Below are 18,266 nucleotides of genomic sequence, written 5' to 3'. Positions count from 1 at the left end.
CAGGCAGCCCTGCTGAGGTGACAGTCTGGCAGGTACCTGGTACTGTGACCTGCAGTGTGAGGGTGCAGGTTTCACTCTGCTGGCAAAAACACCAGAAATTCAGAGAGATGGGCTCTTGTTTTCTGTTTATGAGTTTAGGGCCTTAAATTACAAGGGAGTTTTTGTTTGGTTCTCATTTTTCATCAAAGTACTGCTTTGAAACGTTGCACCTTCTGCTTTCCTGATGGTGCTGCAGAGGAATGGGATGCTTTGGAAAAAGTTTGATAATTCCCTTTACCTGCAGCATGGGCTGTTTTCTTTTTATTTGCCAGTTTGGTTCTTTCCTGATGAACTGATGGTGAAATGGGTTAATGTAAAGGGAAGGTGTAATAGTAATGTGTTTAAATAGTAATGTGTTTATGTGTTTAAATAGTAATGTGCTTAAATAGTAATGTATTTATGTGTTTAAGAAAAGCCTGGATGTGGCACTCAGTGCCATGGTTTAGTTGAGGTGTTAGGGCATGGGTTGGACTCAATGATCTTGAGGGTCTCTTCCAACCTAGTCGTTCTGGGAATTCTGTAATGCTGAAAAGTTTCCTTGTCTCTCACAAGTTACATCTGTAAATTAGAAATTGCACAAATACGGAAAATGTAGTGTCAAGGACTGACACCAATCCTTAAACAGAGCCTGAGTATTTATTAGGTCACTGTTAGAGTGACCTCTCCTTTGCCTCTAATGAGCATTGCAAGGTCTTTCAGGGTCCTTTTTTACTGTCTGAGCAGGGAGTTCAGCCAACAGTGTACACACTGAGCGCCCAGTTAACAAGGTAGCTTGTCCGTGTACAAAACCATTGGTATTTTCAAAGTTTTTTGAAACCTGTCCTAAGATGAGCCACTCAATGTGGCAGCTTGTGCTAGAGGTTTAGATCTGCATTTAAACATCAAACTGGGAAGAAGCAAACCCCCCCAAATCCAGTCAGGAAAATAAAAGATTATAAATATAACTGTAGGAATTTATTGCAAACTCCATCACCAGCCTAGGTCCACTGAAATATTTGTATCGCCTGCATGATCAATACCCAAAGTCTCCTTAATGAAACACTAGATCTGGAAGCTTTTATCTCAGGAAACCCTGGAAGCAGAGTGCAATCTGTGTTTCCCCAGTGGAATTGCAGATAATATCTCTTTTATGAGATGGTCAAGTTGGGTTCTACTGTCCCTCCTCAAACTGGGTGTTAATGGAATACATCCTGGCCTGTATCAGCAACAGTGTGGCCACCAGGGCCAGGGCAGTGACTGCCCCCCTCCCCTCAAATCCTATTTCCTTTCACCTTGAATGTTTGTTCTGGCTTTTTTCATGTGGCTAGTCAGTAATATGTACTTAAGGCATGTAGCCTCAGGAAAAAGATGTATTAGGAGTTAAAGTATTCATATTTATGGCTGAGTTTGGTTGTATTTTTTTTTTTAATTCTAAATGAAATTATTCTTCTGGTCATTGCTTTGAAATAGTTTCCTGTTGCTGGAGGCAGGCAAAGCATATTCTGGGGTGTCCATGTGCCATGGGGACACTTGGCTCAGCTCCTTCTCCAGGTGCTGGGCTTTTCCCAAGCTGCTTGGAGAACCAGAGAAAAGCCACAGCTCAGTGGCTGAGCCAGGACCAAGGGCTGGAGCCAGACATGTTCCATCAGGCAGTCCCAGCAGGCACATCCATACAGAAGAGGCAGTTGTGGCTGCTTTGCTGAGTTTTGCCCAACTCTGAATCCCTGGGCAGGGCTGAAGCTACCCTGGATCACAGCGTGACACTTGAGCTGCTCCAGAGTTAAATGCTTTTCAAGTACCTGAGCTTGGCTGGTTGTCCCTTGACTTTTTCTTTGCTGGGAACCAAGATTGAAATCATCAGGGGGAAAAGGTTCCTTTTGCTGCTGTTTGTGTGTCCAGCTCCATGAGCCAGTGCCAGCTCCAAGACAGGAGCAGGCCTCTAATTTCCACTAATGAGAAATCCCTCCTACCCTCTCTTTCTGATCAGAAAATTCTGTCTTAAATTCCTTTAAAACAAAGACCTAATTCTGCTCTTACTGCCTGCAGTTTCAATTCTGCCTCAAAATTGCCATGGAGAGGGCAAAGCTGGATGGTGCCATTAAAAAGAAAATAATTATTCCAGAGTATTAAAGACTGGAACAAACTGCAGGAACACTTTATGAGTGCCCAGGTCTGCTCAGAAGAGATGCCAAGTCCCATCCCAGCAGGGCAGGGGGGGTTGGGATCAAGACCAGCCAACAGGCCACATCTCCACCATGATTTAAGAGCTCAGATGCTCTCCCACAGCTCCTGTGGGAGCACTGGCTTGTGTCAGTCCTTGGGTGCCATGCAGGGAGCAGCATTCCCAATGACATTGTGGTTGGATTAACCCTATCTTAGGGGAGAAAAGCCATAAGGACATGAGGTTCATGTGGAAAGTAGCCATGGCCTTGGGTGCTGAGTTGAAGAGCATCCCAGGGAGGTGGAGCTCAGCCAGGAACCTTGCCAACATCAGGGAGACTCTAGTGCAAAGCTGTAATGCACCATGACACAGAGTCACCACACTAATAAATAGGAGCACGAGACCCTTGGCTCTCTGCATGGACCTGGGATGCTCTCAGCATTCTCAATAAACAAGGGCCTGCAAATGTAAGAGCTGCTCCTCCTGAGTGTTTGGATAAGCTCTGGTTTGCAGTGCATCATTTAAGAGGTTGCAAATATTTTCTGTGTGTTGAAATAAAATTATAAGCAGATTGAGCCTGCGTACAGTAGATCCAGTGGACTAAATCTGACTAAGAAAAGCCTTCAATTAAAGAGTGAGGCTTAAGGGGGGGCAGGGAGTGAGCTGGCATGGAGGGAAATTCTGTCAATTTAGTGAAAAATATTTTGTGGAAATATACTCTGTGCAAAAATCAAAGGAGAGTTTCCCTGTGCAGGAAAGCATATGGTGTAAATTGGTATCTACTAAAGCAGTCATTGCTTGAGTGTAACAAAAGTAACTGTATGAACCTGCAAAACAGCACACACTGCATTTTCATGGGGAAATATGCTGTATTCTGGGATACTAATTACTGTGTGGGCTCAATTTTCAGTGCAATCAATCCACAGGAAACAAAGGGACTGCAAGGGAAATATAAAAAGACAGTCAGCTAATAGGAGCCATATTCAATAAAATTGTATCTGCCTTCAGTGAACAGTGAGGGTGAGGTGAGTCTGTTCTCCCTTGGCAGGGCACAGGATGGGCTGGGCCAAGAGGGGCTTGGAGCAACACTCTGTGTATTTCCACACATGTATGTATAAATATGTGTATGTGAGAAATACAACTCCTGTTTTGAGAAACTAGGAAAGAATTAGGGCATTTAATTCAGGCTGCTGGTGGACGTCAGACCCTGGGTGAACTTCACCTTTCCTGCAGTTTCAATATAGTGCCAGTGTGTCAGTAAGCTGTTTGTTTTGTTTGCCTAGCACTTCATAGAAGGATTATCTGGTTTCTTTCTTTTAAGGTTTCCAGGGTTGCTTTTCATTTTTGAAGCTGAATGTGTTCATTTTTAGTGGTAGCATTCTCTCCCATTCAGGCTCCAAACTTCCCTAGGAAGTGACTTCATGTTATTATTCAAGCAGATTATTGCCTGGAGTGGCTGAATTACCTAGTGTTTGTGTAATGGCAAGCTCTCAGTCCATATGCATTTAATGACTGTAATCATTTGTTATTTTCCCTTTATTAGGTTTGTTTTTAAAGAAAGTTTTACTGTGCTATTTATGATATGCTAAGTGGTGCAACTTGCTGAAGAAACATTTCACATACATTTTATTTTTTAATAGGTTTTGCTTGCTAAAATGGAAATCTTTTATTTACCCTAGTAGGGCAGTTTTTTGCTGACAGTTTTATTATTTCAATTACTCAGACATTTCTTTCCTCTTTTGTTTCCTCAGATACTCCTCCAGGGAGTTTTAATGTGCCATTCTTTATTTAAAATTGGGTTCAGAACGTGTTATTTCTAGCAAGGCAGGGAAAAAGTGCAGTATGGCAGACATTAAATAGTGGGATGTCAAGGTTTTATTTTCTTTCCTCTTTGAGTTGTGGAATCCTTTCCTCATTTGTGTCATCTGGTGATGAATTGCACTGATAATCTGTGTTCCTCATCAATAACTGTCTCCTACCAGTGCCCGGCAGAGGCTGTGCTCTGCCTAAAGAGATTGTGGCTGCAGATAAATGATCATGCATGTGTGAATAAAGAAGGGGACCTCTGAGAGCATTTAAAATTGTCAGAGGTGCAGGCTACTTTAATAAAATAATTCTCTATAGGTAGTGGCAACGACTCCTGAATGCATTTCACTCCCTAGTGGGGAAAGAATGGGACCATTCCTCCAGGGCAAACCCCAAGCCTTGTCAGTGGAGTGAAAAGTGAACCCCAAGGGATCATAAAAGGGGGGAGCTTTACAGCCTGAGTGGGCCAGCACCAGCAGATGGAACTGCCTATGCAAAGTTCTCTGGGGTGGGACAGCAGGGAAAGCAGGGTCTGCTCCCCTGGCTCTTGCTGGGCTATGATTGTGATTTCCTCTGCAAGTGCTAGAGAGTCTTTGGCCACTTCCTGATGTGTGATGGGTTTTCCATTCTAGCCTGACCAGTCCTTGGAGAAAATCAAACTCAATTCATAGAACCATAGGATATGCTGGGTTGGAAGGGACCCGTGAGGATCATTGAGTCCAACTGGCCCTGCACAGGACACCCCAATCACACCCTGGGCCTGAGAGCATTGTCCAAATGATTTTGGACTCTGTCAGGCTCAGTGCTGTGACCACTTCCCTGGGGAGCCTCTTCCAGTGCCCAGCCACCCTCTGGATGAGGAACCTTTTTCTGATATGCAACTTAAACCTCCCCTGACTCAGCTTCAGGCCATTCCCTTGGCTCCTGTCAATGGGCACCAGAGAAGTGACCAGTGCCTGTCCCTCCACTGCCCCTCATGAGGATGTTGAAGAGCACAGTGAGGTCTCCCTTCCAGGCTGTCCAGACCAAGTGACCTCAGCCCCTACACATAAAACTTCCCTTCCAGACCCTTCCCCATCCTTGTGGCCATCCTTGGGATGCATCGTGGGGGAGCCCCAGAGCCGCAGGCAGATCTGCTCTGGCTGCCTGTGTCCAGTGCATGGCCTTGACCACCCTTTAATGATATACAGAAAGGGCTTTACAAAGCACGTCCTCACTCTTCTACTTCCTGTTGTGTTTTCCAGAGTGTCTGGGGGAGAGCTCTTTGACCGCATTGTGGAGAAGGGCTTCTACACGGAGAAGGACGCCAGCACGCTGATCAGGCAGGTCCTGGACGCTGTGTACTACCTGCACCGCATGGGCATCGTGCACAGGGACCTCAAGGTACAGCCACAGCACCCCTCTGGCCACTGGGCAGCGTCAGTGGAGGCTGTGTAATTGTGTGAGCCTAACAAACACATGAAGTTTGTTCATTGTGCAGAACAAACAATGAAGGTTGTGTAATTGTGTGTGCCTCAGGGCTGGCTGTTCCAGTAAGGTTGTACCACAGGAGAGATGCTCCAAACCCTCCTGGAAACCTCCTCCCCCAAAGATCCCCCTGATAGGGAGACCCCTAAAAAGTTCTGTGGCAGTATGGAGAGACTGTTGGGAAGGATGAAAGTTTGACAAGAAAGTCTCACAGATATGTGTGCTTAGCAGAAAGATTTTTAAATGTAGAGTCTGATGAAGGAATAGAGATGGAAGCAAATTTTGATATAGAAGAAAAGAATTGCTGAGCCAGTCTTACTGGATAACCAAGGAGGCAAAGGGTGTGTTAGTTAGAAGGGGTTTTTATGGCTTAGAGCAAAGGATAAACCCACCCCAAACAAGATGTTTTTACCAAGCAGAAAGATAGCACAGGCAAACAAGTCAGCAAAGTTGCAAGTAGAAAAAAGGTCTCAGAATTTTCCACTGCAAGAAAACTGAAAAACAACTTCTAGCTTAAACTGTAATGTACTAACTTTTAGTGATTGGAGAATAGTAACATGAATATGGTAATTACAGTAGTTATGATAGGCTATAGATAAAAGTTAAGGTATAGATTGGTTCTGCTGTATTAAGATGCTCAGCAAAGTAAAGTATATAATGCACTGTAACCAAAACCAAAGGGTCTGGAGCTGACAGCTGTAGGCACAGGCTCTGTCACCCACAACCCTGGACTGCTGTAACTCTTGGATGGAATAAACTGCATTTTGGAGAGCCCCTGGAGTCCCACATCCCTCATTTCAGCTCTTACATAGAGACGAACGGGACTTTTGTATTTTTCGGTCTTCAGGTTGCTGTTTATTTTTCTCTTATCAGAAGTTCAGCACGCCATCTACATATCAGATGTAGTGTACAAAGAAAAGGCACCAAAAGTCACAAGACACACAGGTTCAAGGTCTTTTAAATCTATTTTGTCCAATTAACTCTTAAAACCTATTTTATTTCTACCTTTCTACCAATACCTAATTATTTGTCTGTTCATGCAACATCTGAATTGCAGTTTTTTCTCACCAATCACTCTGTGCCACCAACACTGCAGAAAATGGAGTAGATGAGGAACAAGAAGGAAATCAGACAATGCCCCCAATCCTCCATCTTGTCTTCTATCTATAGAATACTCAAGCCCATACTAAAACCCCAAAACGCTAAGTTTTTCACCCTGTGATAAACTACACTACTATCTATTTCACACACTCATAGATTCCAATTAATCCCAAAGTCATGGAAGCTTTCTCCCTGGACGAAGGTTAAAAGCAGTATTCTCCTGGGGATCAGGACTTCTCAGGACAGGCAGAGAAATATTCCCTGTGCCCTGGGTTCCAGCCCCCATGGGACTGGTTTCAATGAGGACTCTGCAGTCAGGGCACTTAGAGTGGGAGCTTTGCACGTAGGATTTGAGGAAAAGCTATTAAGACCCAAAATGTTACATTAAGGCAGAAACCCCATTATTGTATTTGCAGGGAATGTCCCAGTGAAGGCAGGAATGATGCATCTGACTCCATGTTCTCAGAAGGCTGATTTATTACTTTACAATACTATATTATATTAAAGAATACTAGATATAGTATTCTTTTAATTTCTGTATTCTTTAGTATACTATACTATACTAAAGAATACAGAAAAGATAATAATGAAAACTCCTGACTCTTTTCAGAGCCCCAACACAGCTTGGCCCTGATTGGCCAAAGAGTGAAAACAGCTCACAGCAGAATCCAATGAAACAATCACCTGTGGGTAAACAATCTCCAAACACATTCCACATGAGCTCAACACAGGAGAAGCAAATGAGATCAGAATTGTTTTCCTTTTTCTCTGAAGCTTCTCAGGTTCCCAGGAGAAAAATCCTAGGTGAAGGAGTTTTTTCAGAGAATGTGAACGCCACACCCCATCTCAGCTGAGGTGTGTTCACTGCTAAAAAGAATTTTGCAGGTTTGCTGTGCTAGATTTACTTTTACTTAATAATGACTGGTAACAATAGTGGGGGAAAGTTTAGTGATTTCCTATCTCTTGGAGCAGTGTTTTTGCTAACAGCAAGGGTTCTTCTAAGGACCATTGTGTGCTAATGTGATATTTAGATTATTTTCCTTTCAGCTGCACCATATTGTCACATCTAAACCTCTCAGCTGTTCAGGTATAAAAACTCCCCAAATGTTGTTGTTTTATTCTTTTCTTCCAGTATCTTTAGTGCCATTAAGACAAGCAGAAAGGCTTGGATTTGATAGCACTTTAGTGTTTTAAGTAATAAATGAGCAGAAGATACTAGAAAAATACACAAATTTCAAAAGCAAACCATGTGTTCAGCTCCTGAGCTAGTTAATTCTGCCAAAGTTTACTGCCAGAAATGAAGACTTCAGTGATGGAAATAACATCTCTGGCTGTATTTTGGAGGGATGCTCCAAACAGGGGTTTCCTTGGATGTTGAGGCAGAGCTTGTATGTTCCCTCTGTGAAGAGAGTGGAATTTGGCTACATGTTATAAGCCTTATATAAGCCTTATAAAAAGGTTTAATGAACACTAACAGAGTCAAGAGGCTCTGCAGTCCAGTCCAGACAGTCCCAAATAATGGGTTTCCTGCAAGGAGGCACTGGTTAGGCTCCCATCTCCTACAGTCTCCACATCTTGCCCTCAGCTCCTGTTCATTTCCTGCCCTTATGCTGAAGTACACAGGAACATTCTCATATTTGTAAGAGCTCCACAGAATTCCAGTATGGAAGCGCTGTATTTTAACATGACCATCTTGCTCCCAAATTCAACTTCTAGGAAACAACTTCAGTCTTCTTTCTGCCACCCGCATTTTTGGAGTGAGGTCCAAGACCTCTTAATTCAGATATTCCATTGTACAAGGTCTTGTTATTCTTGTATTTATAATCTAAAGCAGGTTATACCTCTCATTTTTAAAAATAATCTTATTTTAAAGTTCCTGTAATAAAATATGGGGTCTGGTGATTTGGGAATTAAATTCATGTACAAATTACTTTCAGAGTTTATATAAGGCCAAGCTGAATTTAGATCAAACCAACCTTCTCCAGTGGTATTTTGTAGCTCTTTTTCTCTTTCTCTCTTTTGTTTGCAGATTTTTGTCAGTACCACATCAATTGTCAAAATGACTCATAAAATGCAGTATATGAGGAACACCTGCTGTGAATTTCTGTTAGCAAAAACATACCATGATGAGAAAAACAGAGATATAATAAGACTTTTTATGATTTCAAAATATCAAAATAACTGTAAGGTTCAAAATGAAACTCTGGGAAAGAATCCACTCTACAAAAACTCAACCCATGAAACATCCATAACAATTATTTATTGTAATTATGTGTTTATTCAGATACCAAAATAGGACTTGCTGTAGTTGGTAAAAGCATGTCTGGGCTCCAAGTCTCTAATCTAAGTAATGCAAGAGCAGATTAGAAGAGATGGCAGCAGGTGATGTCTGGGGGAACTCCAGGATGCACAAAAGGAGTGAAAGGCTCAAGCAGCTCCATTTGGTACAGAGCCACCATGTTAATGCTTTTTGAATTAACCAGCTTGAGGAAACAGAATTCTTTTAAACAAGTTTGACTTTTAAATGTGTGGGTTTCTTGACCTTATTAAATGTATGTGGGAACCTGAGGTGAGTTTTTAGAAATTGTTAGGAGATAACTGCTTTTCCCTTAATTCCAAGTCTACCAAACCCTCACCAGATCACAAGAGCTGTAGTAAAAATTAGGAGTGACTCCAGCCTAGGGCAGAGCATGGCAGGAAGCTGTAGTCCTTACAAGAGTGTCAACACTATAAAGTGCAATTAAAGCACTGGACTTGCAAGTTATCATGAGAAAGAACATAAATGGTACAACTGCATATTTATTTTTAGGAGCCAAATAATTTCCATTTTTACCTCAGCCCTGCTGGCCCACAGCTGCGGCTTGCAGATCCTCTCATGGCCATTGTGTCCCATGTTTCCACATGTCCCATGGATGAAGCCAGCACTTGGTGCTGGGGAGCAGGAATGGCTTTAACCTCCTGAATGGGGACATCACCCTCCAGCACCCCTTCATCCCCCCTTCCCCAGAGCAGATGGGTTCTGGTGCTGCTGAACTGCAGTTTCTCCTCCTCACAAATGCAAGCTTGGATGTGTCCCAGGGAGTCTGAGGATGTTGTGTGGCTGCAGCTGCTCCTCACCATTCCCTGGAGCACACAGCAGGCTGTTTGTCAGCATTTGTGCCAGCTTTGGGCAATAGACTCCACTGAGGCTATTTAGAAACATTGGGTACCTGTAGGAGGATAGAATTTAAGAAAATAAAGATAGTGTAGAAAGTAATCTTACCCCTAAGGAGTTGCAGCTGGGCCAATTATGAAGGATTAGGAACAGGCCTGACTTTACAGGCCACAGCTGTAAGCAATGGGAAGAAGAGGGCTATAAAAGAGTGAGGTGGGTGGTTAAGAAGGGAACTGGAGTCAGTGCCTGCTTTGTGAAGAAGAAAGACTCAGTGCTCTGAGGAGCTGCCCACGAGAAACACCAAGAAGCTGTGAAACCTTTGCAATAAGGAGACAGCAGTATGGAACCCCTGCAGTAAGATGATGATGATGGGTACCCATCACTTTTACAGATGAAGACCCAAAAGTCCAAAGCCCATTGCCTCCAGGCTGAGTGCTGCAGGTGTGGGACCCTTTCATGAGCCCAGATGTTAGGCAGGGGAAGAGGTGGGCTCTCACAGCCCCCAGCCTGAGCTTTGCTGTGTAGCAGCAGCAGCATGCTCAGAACACAAGAATGCAGGGATGTCTGGAGCAGATGGAGGCTGGTTGGGCTCTCCCAGCTGCCTGACTCTGATGTAAAAAGTCACAGGGCTTTGTGGAGTGATCCTTGTTTTCTCTTGCCATAAACAAGTTGCTGTGCTTAGTGCTATAGCACATTTTTCCTTCAGCATTTTTTTCCTAATCAGCTCTAGCTGAAATATCCTTGCTTCAAGTCTGATAACTGTAAAGGCATTTCCCCTCTCAAAACAGTTTGTTTCTAGTGGAGAAGATACAAAAATTCTCTAATACCTCCTGTTTTCCTTTTTCTTTTTTCAAATACTGTATAAAATTTTTTAGTATACTACCTGGATTTACCATATTTACTTGCTTTCAAATGAGTCCTTCTGTTTCACCACTCTGAAGTGAAAATGCATCAGACATATCTCACAAGTAAGGGATGAGCCTTGGGTCTTTCTTGAGGTGCCAGAGGAGGAGTTTGTTGGCCCAGAAAAGTTGCTCAAAGCTCAGGGTGTCAGGGTCTTCCATTTGTTGCCATGCAGGAGTCTGGAGAGGATCTCCATGTAGGTTTTAAGAACAACTCTTTAAACTTAGGGCAAGCAAATTATATTTGTGCATGGTGTGATGAGGGATTGTATTAAATGTATGCCTGGGTCACCAGGTGTTGTTACTGAACTCACATATTCAAAACTCCTTTTGCTTATTCTCCTTTCTAGCCTGAGAACCTGCTTTACTACAGCCAGGATGAGGAGTCAAAAATCATGATCAGTGACTTTGGCTTGTCGAAGATGGAGGGTAAAGGAGATGTGATGTCCACAGCCTGTGGCACTCCTGGCTATGTTGGTAAGAGGTTTGCTTATATTTTAGTGAAAATGAAATAATTCTCATTTTCTGGTGCTGGTACATGGTGCACGTGAGATTTTACAGATAGTTGTTAGAATTTAGTGTTTGCCTGTGCTCTGTCTTGTGTGCTCTTCGCCTTTGGGGTACAATTCTGCAATCCAGCTCTGGGTTTGTGGGATTCACTTTGATGTTTTCAGTCCTTTGTGGAATGGTTCTCAAAGATCCTGCTTTAGCTACACCAGGAGCATGTGGTGCTGTGAAGAATAGCCTCAAATGTATTGCTCCTGCAAGCACCTAGGAAACCAAGAAGCTTTACCTAATGAAATGTATTATTTTAATCATAAAGAATAGCATTTTCCAGCTTCCTCTGAGAGAAGACAGTAAAATGAAAGAGCTGCATCTATTCAGCTGTGTTCAGCAATCCTCTGTTACAATCATGTTAAATTACTAACTCAGATGTTAAAATGCAAAAGCTCTTTAGATCCTTGGGCCTTCCTGGACAGTGTCAAATTGTTTTCTGTCATTTATTCTTTGCTCTTCTGTCCATTTGGTAGTGACTGTACAAGGCCACCTATTAGCAGCATGTTTACCAGCAATCTCTAAGAACAGCTTAAGTAGCTGAAAGTGAGCATTAGAGGGCAGGTGGTGATGAGGCCTGTTTGAGCAAACACATTTAAAAGCTCCCTTTGTGTACAAGACATCCAGCAAGCCTGTGCCTCTTGCCACAGCAGGATCATCAGCTGAGGTGGGGAAGTTAAACTCTGGGGTACCCATGAAGTCCATGCCACTGACAGTGAATAGATTTCTCTCAGATCTTTCCAGCAGGAAAGACTGGATGCTTTCCAGCTGTCAGAAACTCTTTTTACTTTGCAGCTGCCACCTCACCTCTTTTCATAGCTCTGATGATATCATGGTACAACAGCTCAGATTAGGTGATTATGACACAGCCATACAGATTTGTCACAGGTATTTTTTATGGGCATTATCTTCACATTGTGCAGACACTCTATCCCAATAAAATCAGGAAAAGGAACAGATTTCTGTGCTTTTCCCATCAATGTTTTATTTTAAGACATGGGTCAGGATGCAGTCTTGTGTAATCACACCAGACTGGAAATCTTCTTCCAAAGCAGTGGCAGGAACTGAGGTGAGACAGCAATTTTCATAACTTTTGCTGTCAGCTCTTCTGTCCCTATCAAACATGTTTTATTTTGCTCTGGAATGGGCACTGACCAGAATGAGTCTCAAGGCACAGGAAAGCTGAGATGATGTTTGCTGAAGTGCTGGTGAAAATGAGGGAGTGACTCTGCTTGGTCTCTGAGTGATCTCATGCAGCCTCTCATCATTGCTATTTACGTGAGAAAACTTGCTATTTTGGAGAGGAAGCCCTTGGAGCCTGTGACAGGAGCTGTAGTGCTTTGAGAGATGTTTGAGAGCTCTCATTACCCATGGTCTGGCCTCTGATGGCTGCACAAGTGCCTCCAGGCTTGTTGTTACCTTGCTGAACACAGGATTTACTCATCCTGGTTCAAGAGGTCATGGCCACTTATTTCTGAAGTGCTGACAGGGCTTTTCCCCCTCCTTCACAAAGAAAACAGCTTTAAATATTTGTTCTATTTCTTTTTTTCTTTTTTTTTTTTTTTCTGCACAAGATTCAGCTCCTCTTTGGTGCTGTACATTTATTTTTTTAAATGTGACAGGTTGCTCAGACAACATTTCCAAGCTCAGAAGGTTTTTGTTGCTGGTCACTGTGGTGGCCCCTGCAATGGTTGTCCTTGAGTATTAGACCTGATGTTGTGGCTTCTGCATAGGTGATCTGCAACTTGCCCATATCCAAAAGCTTTCATGTCTTCCAGCCTGCAGCACCTGCCAAGTGCCCTCAAATCAATGGAAGTTATTCCTCCTACTGGCACAGCATGGATAAAACTCCTCAGCCTGGCTGGGGCAGACAAATGCCACAGTCCCAGCCCATCAAGTGCCCTCTCTGCCACCTCCTTTTGTGTTTTGCCTTTTCTTTCCAATTTATTTTACCTCAGGTTAAGTAGCACTCAGAGATCTATCACTTAAAACTCATTTCCTGGTGCTTTTTGTCAGAGATAGGCAGAACACCCTAAGAGTTTCTAAGATCTTACCAGAACTGATTATTTTTATCAGTTTAACCACTTTGCTTTTAATTGCTGGAAGATGTTCAGGCACATATCACATGTCAAAGGCACCCAGGGCTCTGTTAAGAAGTCATTGGCATCTGCTACAATTTATAACTTCATCTCCAGAAATGGGTCCACTCAGATCCCACTTTGCAAAGTGCTGGACAAGCTTCTGACTCAGAAGCAGACCTGATCTTAACTCCTGTCTGCTGCCCAAGTATTTGCAAGTCTGCAACCCCCTGTCATTTCTGTCTAATTTCCTTCATCAGGATATACTTTCAACTCCTCGTGCTTCATTTTTTATCTCAACTTTTCATAGTTTCATCTGCAAAGAACAGTAGTATCTATGACATTAAATGCCTGTTTCTGTGGTCTGGAAATTTATTGAATAAGGAAGGGTGTAATTAGAATTAAATCCCTTAACAAATATCAGTTTTCTTTCTGAAAATCAAAATATCACTTTTCAAATTGGACTGTATCTGAAATGTGCATGGCGAATGGGGCATTAGGATTTCAGCTTTTAAAGCTCTGCCTTACAGATTAAATTACTGTCAAGAGTTCTGAGTTCTTATTTTTTCAGGAGTTTTGTCAGAGATTTTGGCCCTGTGATGAAAAGCTGATGGTTAAGATAATTTAACCCAATTATCTGAGCCACTTTTATTAAGAGGCCAGTCTAAATATTTGCTTACTGAAAAGGGGATCTGACAGCACAGCCTCTACTAAGAAGGTCTTGCATTTTCTTATTGCTTAGCATTCTTATCCCCATTTCTTATGGAAAGAGTCTGGGATTCTTTCTGATGAGCTGAGACTAGACTGATGAACTGACTAGACACCCAACTTTTAGATGGCAGCTGAATTGGGAAAGATGAGGCAAGGTGAGCCTTGTGTGGCTCATTTCACTCCAAATGAGGTGTGAGGAGTGACCTGCTTGGTTCTGAACTGTAAAAAACGCCAATCACTTGTTTGTAAAATTTTAAAAGTTTCATAGTAATAAAATGATTATAAAAATAGTAATACAATTAAGAGTAATAATAATTTGGACAATTTGAATTAGGATAATATGAATCAATAGACACAAAGAGTTATGGACGTCCAGGTACCTTTTCTGGGCAAAATAAGCCCAAAAAAGGACACACATTACAAAGGACTAACCCTTAAAAACAATAACCTGTTGCATATTCATACACTTCATACCTGATGCATAAATTCCATTCAAACACAGGATTCTGTCTGGTCATCGTCAACTTCTTCCTCTGAATCCTAACAGCGCCTTTGAGGAGGGAAGAAGTTCATTTCTCCTGATAATGGAGCAATAAATTCTTTTTCTCTGGAAGATTCGGGTGTCCTGTGGCTGCTATCTCGCTGCGAGTCCTTTCTTTAAAAAAAGTATCCTGCATATCATAGTTTCTATTTTAACATTTTGTTATAACCTAAAACTATATTTAACACACTACTTAAGAGAATGAACACAGCATTACTTTCTAATACAACACAGATAATATTCATTTTAATATTTGCCAAAAGCCAATCATAAAATATACATTTTTCACATGAACCCATTGTCCAATGTGGAGAAGAAGTGGTGTTTTCAACACCCTGAGGGATGTGTGTGATTATGGGCAAGATCCCAAGAAGCCATTAGTGATTTATAATTTTAAACATCATAGATTTGGGCTGTCAGCTCTTGGCCTTATATAATAACTCAGTTTTGGGGTAGGAGCTGTTCAAACCTGCCTGAAAATGAGCCATTCCTGAGGTGTGTCAAGCTGGGCACCCACCAGGAGGTGACTCCAATCACTCAGCAAATTCTTCTGAAGAGATTTTGGGTGTTTGGCAATTGGGTCTCACTGAGTGACTTTCCATGAGAGGTAGGCCCTCAAAAGCTTTGCTTATTTCTGCAGATGGAACTTACTTTCAAGATGCTTGTTATTAAAAAAAATGTTAGAAAAGCCTGTCTGAGGCAATCTGCTCTCATCTTGCAGAAACACTGAATTATGAGCTGTGTTTGTGGCTGACTAATATGTTAATCCTACTGAGATTTAAAATTCTTGCTCTGAATCCCAATCCTCTTCAAGTAAAACTTTCTTGTACTTCCCTGCCATACAAATTGGGCTGGATTCTGGATATATGGCTGGTCCTGGTATGCTCCACCTCACTCCCTGTTTTCATTTTCTGTAGTGCTTTTATCAAAGGTCATTTCACAGCTTTCATCTCTGCTCTGCCATAAATCCAGTAGTTTCAGATCTCACCAAAGCCACCTGTTCCTCTTAGCCCTGTGCAAGACCACAGCATTTAAGTAAGGAATAGATTATCATGTTGAATTTTTACTTATTTGGTATCCTTTGAGTCAAAGGTTGGAAAATATTCAATAAGCCTTCAGAATATCCTTATTAGCCATTAACTACTTCAGGAGCCTTTAGGCAGTATCATGAATAACTAAGTAAAAATAAAGCATGGGAATCACTCTGAACAGGGTTTGCTCAGGCAGAAGCACATGATAGGGCAATTTCTCAGCTCTGTTGCCAAATCCTGACAAAGACTTGTGTTACCCTCTGCTAAGCAAAAACTGCATTATTACCCATGGCAGATATCTAAATCTGACTCAGCAACATGAAATAAGAATGACAGGAGCACAGAAAGTCAGCAATACTGCACTGAAACCCTGCTCTCCTTCTGAAAAAGCCTCAAACTTCACAGTCTTGGCTGACCAGAACAAGATGAGCACTGGAGGAATGTGTGAAAAAAATGGAAAGAAGTTGTGTTCACCCCAGGATTCAGTGGAAGAAGAACTCAGCTCTTGGGGTGAGGCTGCTTCATGTGCACCTCAGCCTGTTTGCACTGTGAGGAGGGTACTTTGCAGGCTTTGGCTTCAGGAGAGGGGCTGGAGCTGCTTCATGTGCACCTCAGCCTGTTTGCACTGTGAGGAGGGTACTTTGCAGGCTTTGGCTTCAGGAGAGGGGCTGGGCTGGCCCTTTGTGTGCAGTACAGGCTGTTATAGAGAACAGGCACCCTCATGACTTGTACAGTGTGAACAACAGGCTTAAAGTATCAGAGCAATCCCCATCACCTGAGCTCTTTGCAGGAACATGGATTGCAGGTTTTGGCATCCAGCAGCTGCATTTTTAGGGGGTTTATTAGCATAGCTGTGCTTCACTGAGGGTAATGGTAATGGCATGGTGTTCTGAAAGGGTTCCAAATGTTCTGGTCTGCACCTTTTCTTGAAACCTCCATTTGAAACAAGCCTTTGAATTTGTTCTCTTATTAAAAGCAAAACATAACAAACAAAATAAATAAATAAATAAATAAAGCCATCTGTAAGACAGCAGGATCATCTGGGGAAGCACACCTTCATGTACCTGAAGGTGGAATGAGCCTCCCCCTTGCACCTGGCATTGTGGCAATGCTGATTCAGCCTGAAACACCTTCCTGGATGTGAAGGAAGGGCCCAGGTTTGCTCCATTGTTTCCCTGGAATGTGTTGTGGAGATTGTTTACCCAAAGTGATTTGTCAATTGGATTCTGCTGAGGATTGTTTTGTTTCTTTGGCCAGCTGAGTCCAAGCTGTGTCCTGACTGTCTCAGACAGTCATGGGTTTTTCTTTAGTATAGTGTAGTATCTCTTTAGTATAGTTATAGTATAGTATTAATGTCATATAGTATTATATATAATATATATATATATATAATATATATATAAAATTTTAATATATTTTTATTATATGTATTATATATTACATATTATATGTATATATATGTATACATATTATATGTATTATATATTATATTATTTTATTATTGTATATGTTTTATTATTATAGTCATATAATATATATTATATTTATATATTTTTAATATTGTATTATATGTTATATATTGTATATAGTGTATATAAAGAAATTGTTCAGCATTCTGAATCATGCAGTCAGAGCACATTATTCCCAGCACTGGGGGCTCCCTGCATACAATAGGTGACCACTGTTCATGGTTTGAGCCCAGTGATTCCCTGGGGATGTGTGATAGTGGAAGCTGTGCTCAGCTGGCATCTCCCCCTCTCCAGAAATGGGAGATTTGGCTTTCCCCTTCTCCTTTCTGCTGTTTTGTCTCCCCAGCCGTCTGTGTTGATCCTTTAGTGCTGTCAGCTCCTGGATTTTCTTCGTTGTGTCTCCTGCTTTTGCCTCTTGGCACTGAGGACTTGTTTTTCAGCTCATTATTATAAATATTTCCGTTTTTCCGTACGTCAGAGGCAGATGATGCTGAGCTGTGTCCTCCTGTTCCTGTCTACTTATTGGAACAAAAATCAAAACCAGCCATTTGGCCTTAAAAGAAGTATTTAAACCTCCTACCTTTCTTTGTTAGTGCTTACCCTGTATTGTTCTTACCTCTTTCAGAGCTGCCATCCACAGCAATAACTATCAGTGCTCTTCACTCCTTCAAAACAGAGAGAAATGCCCCAGCACAGCTTTGATGTTTTAAGAGGGAAAATCTTTATATAGTTCACATCCCCTCATCTCAGAATTGTTTTCTGTTATGTTAATGTGGCATATCTGTATAATGTCAGGAACTCACTGGTGCTCAGCAGCCATTTGCATAATATTTTCTTTAGGAGCTATGAAATGTGTAATGTTTACCAGTCTTGAAAGTTATGTAAATAGGCACAGACAGTCAAAGGCAGAGGAGAATGTGAATAAAATGAAGATTTGGAAGACATCTAAGCACACAAAAACAGGAGAGCATTATCTCCCTTCGTTCTCATATTTTGTCACAAAATTTGATTACAAGGGATGGAACAAAACAGGAAACTCTCATTTCTTATGCAGTGGTCCCAGTTTCCAGTTCACATACAATGGTCCCAATTTGCTGAATGACTTGAAAATTGGGTAGTATTTAACCTGTGCTGCAGACTGGGACAAATCCCAGTTTTCAAGAGTCTTCATAACATGGTTGCCACCCATAATTTTACCCACATTCCCCTGAAGTTTCTTCAGTTCTGCAACATGTCTCTGGTGAAATTTAACCCATTTCCATCATTGTTCTG

The 18,266-nt window shown here is 41.9% G+C and overlaps 1 protein-coding gene across 4 annotated transcripts in view; it reads left to right on the top strand.

Annotated features, from left to right (window-relative positions):
• Positions 1-18,266, top strand: part of CAMK1D (calcium/calmodulin dependent protein kinase ID) — a 225,070-nt gene that overhangs the window by 172,562 nt on the left and 34,242 nt on the right. For all 4 annotated transcript variants that reach the window (XM_054631829.2, XM_077179235.1, XM_054631830.2 and 1 more), the window contains exons 4-5: positions 5,230-5,368; positions 10,960-11,086. In XM_054631829.2, the coding sequence (XP_054487804.1) occupies positions 5,230-5,368; positions 10,960-11,086 (266 nt within the window). The remainder of the gene's footprint in view (positions 1-5,229; positions 5,369-10,959; positions 11,087-18,266) is intronic.

Source organism: Agelaius phoeniceus, chromosome 5, assembly GCF_051311805.1.
Source record: "Agelaius phoeniceus isolate bAgePho1 chromosome 5, bAgePho1.hap1, whole genome shotgun sequence".
In the NCBI taxonomy this organism is placed as follows: Eukaryota; Metazoa; Chordata; class Aves; order Passeriformes; family Icteridae; genus Agelaius; species Agelaius phoeniceus.
Note: the sequence above shows the minus strand (reverse complement) of the source record. Positions and strands in the feature narration are given on the sequence as shown.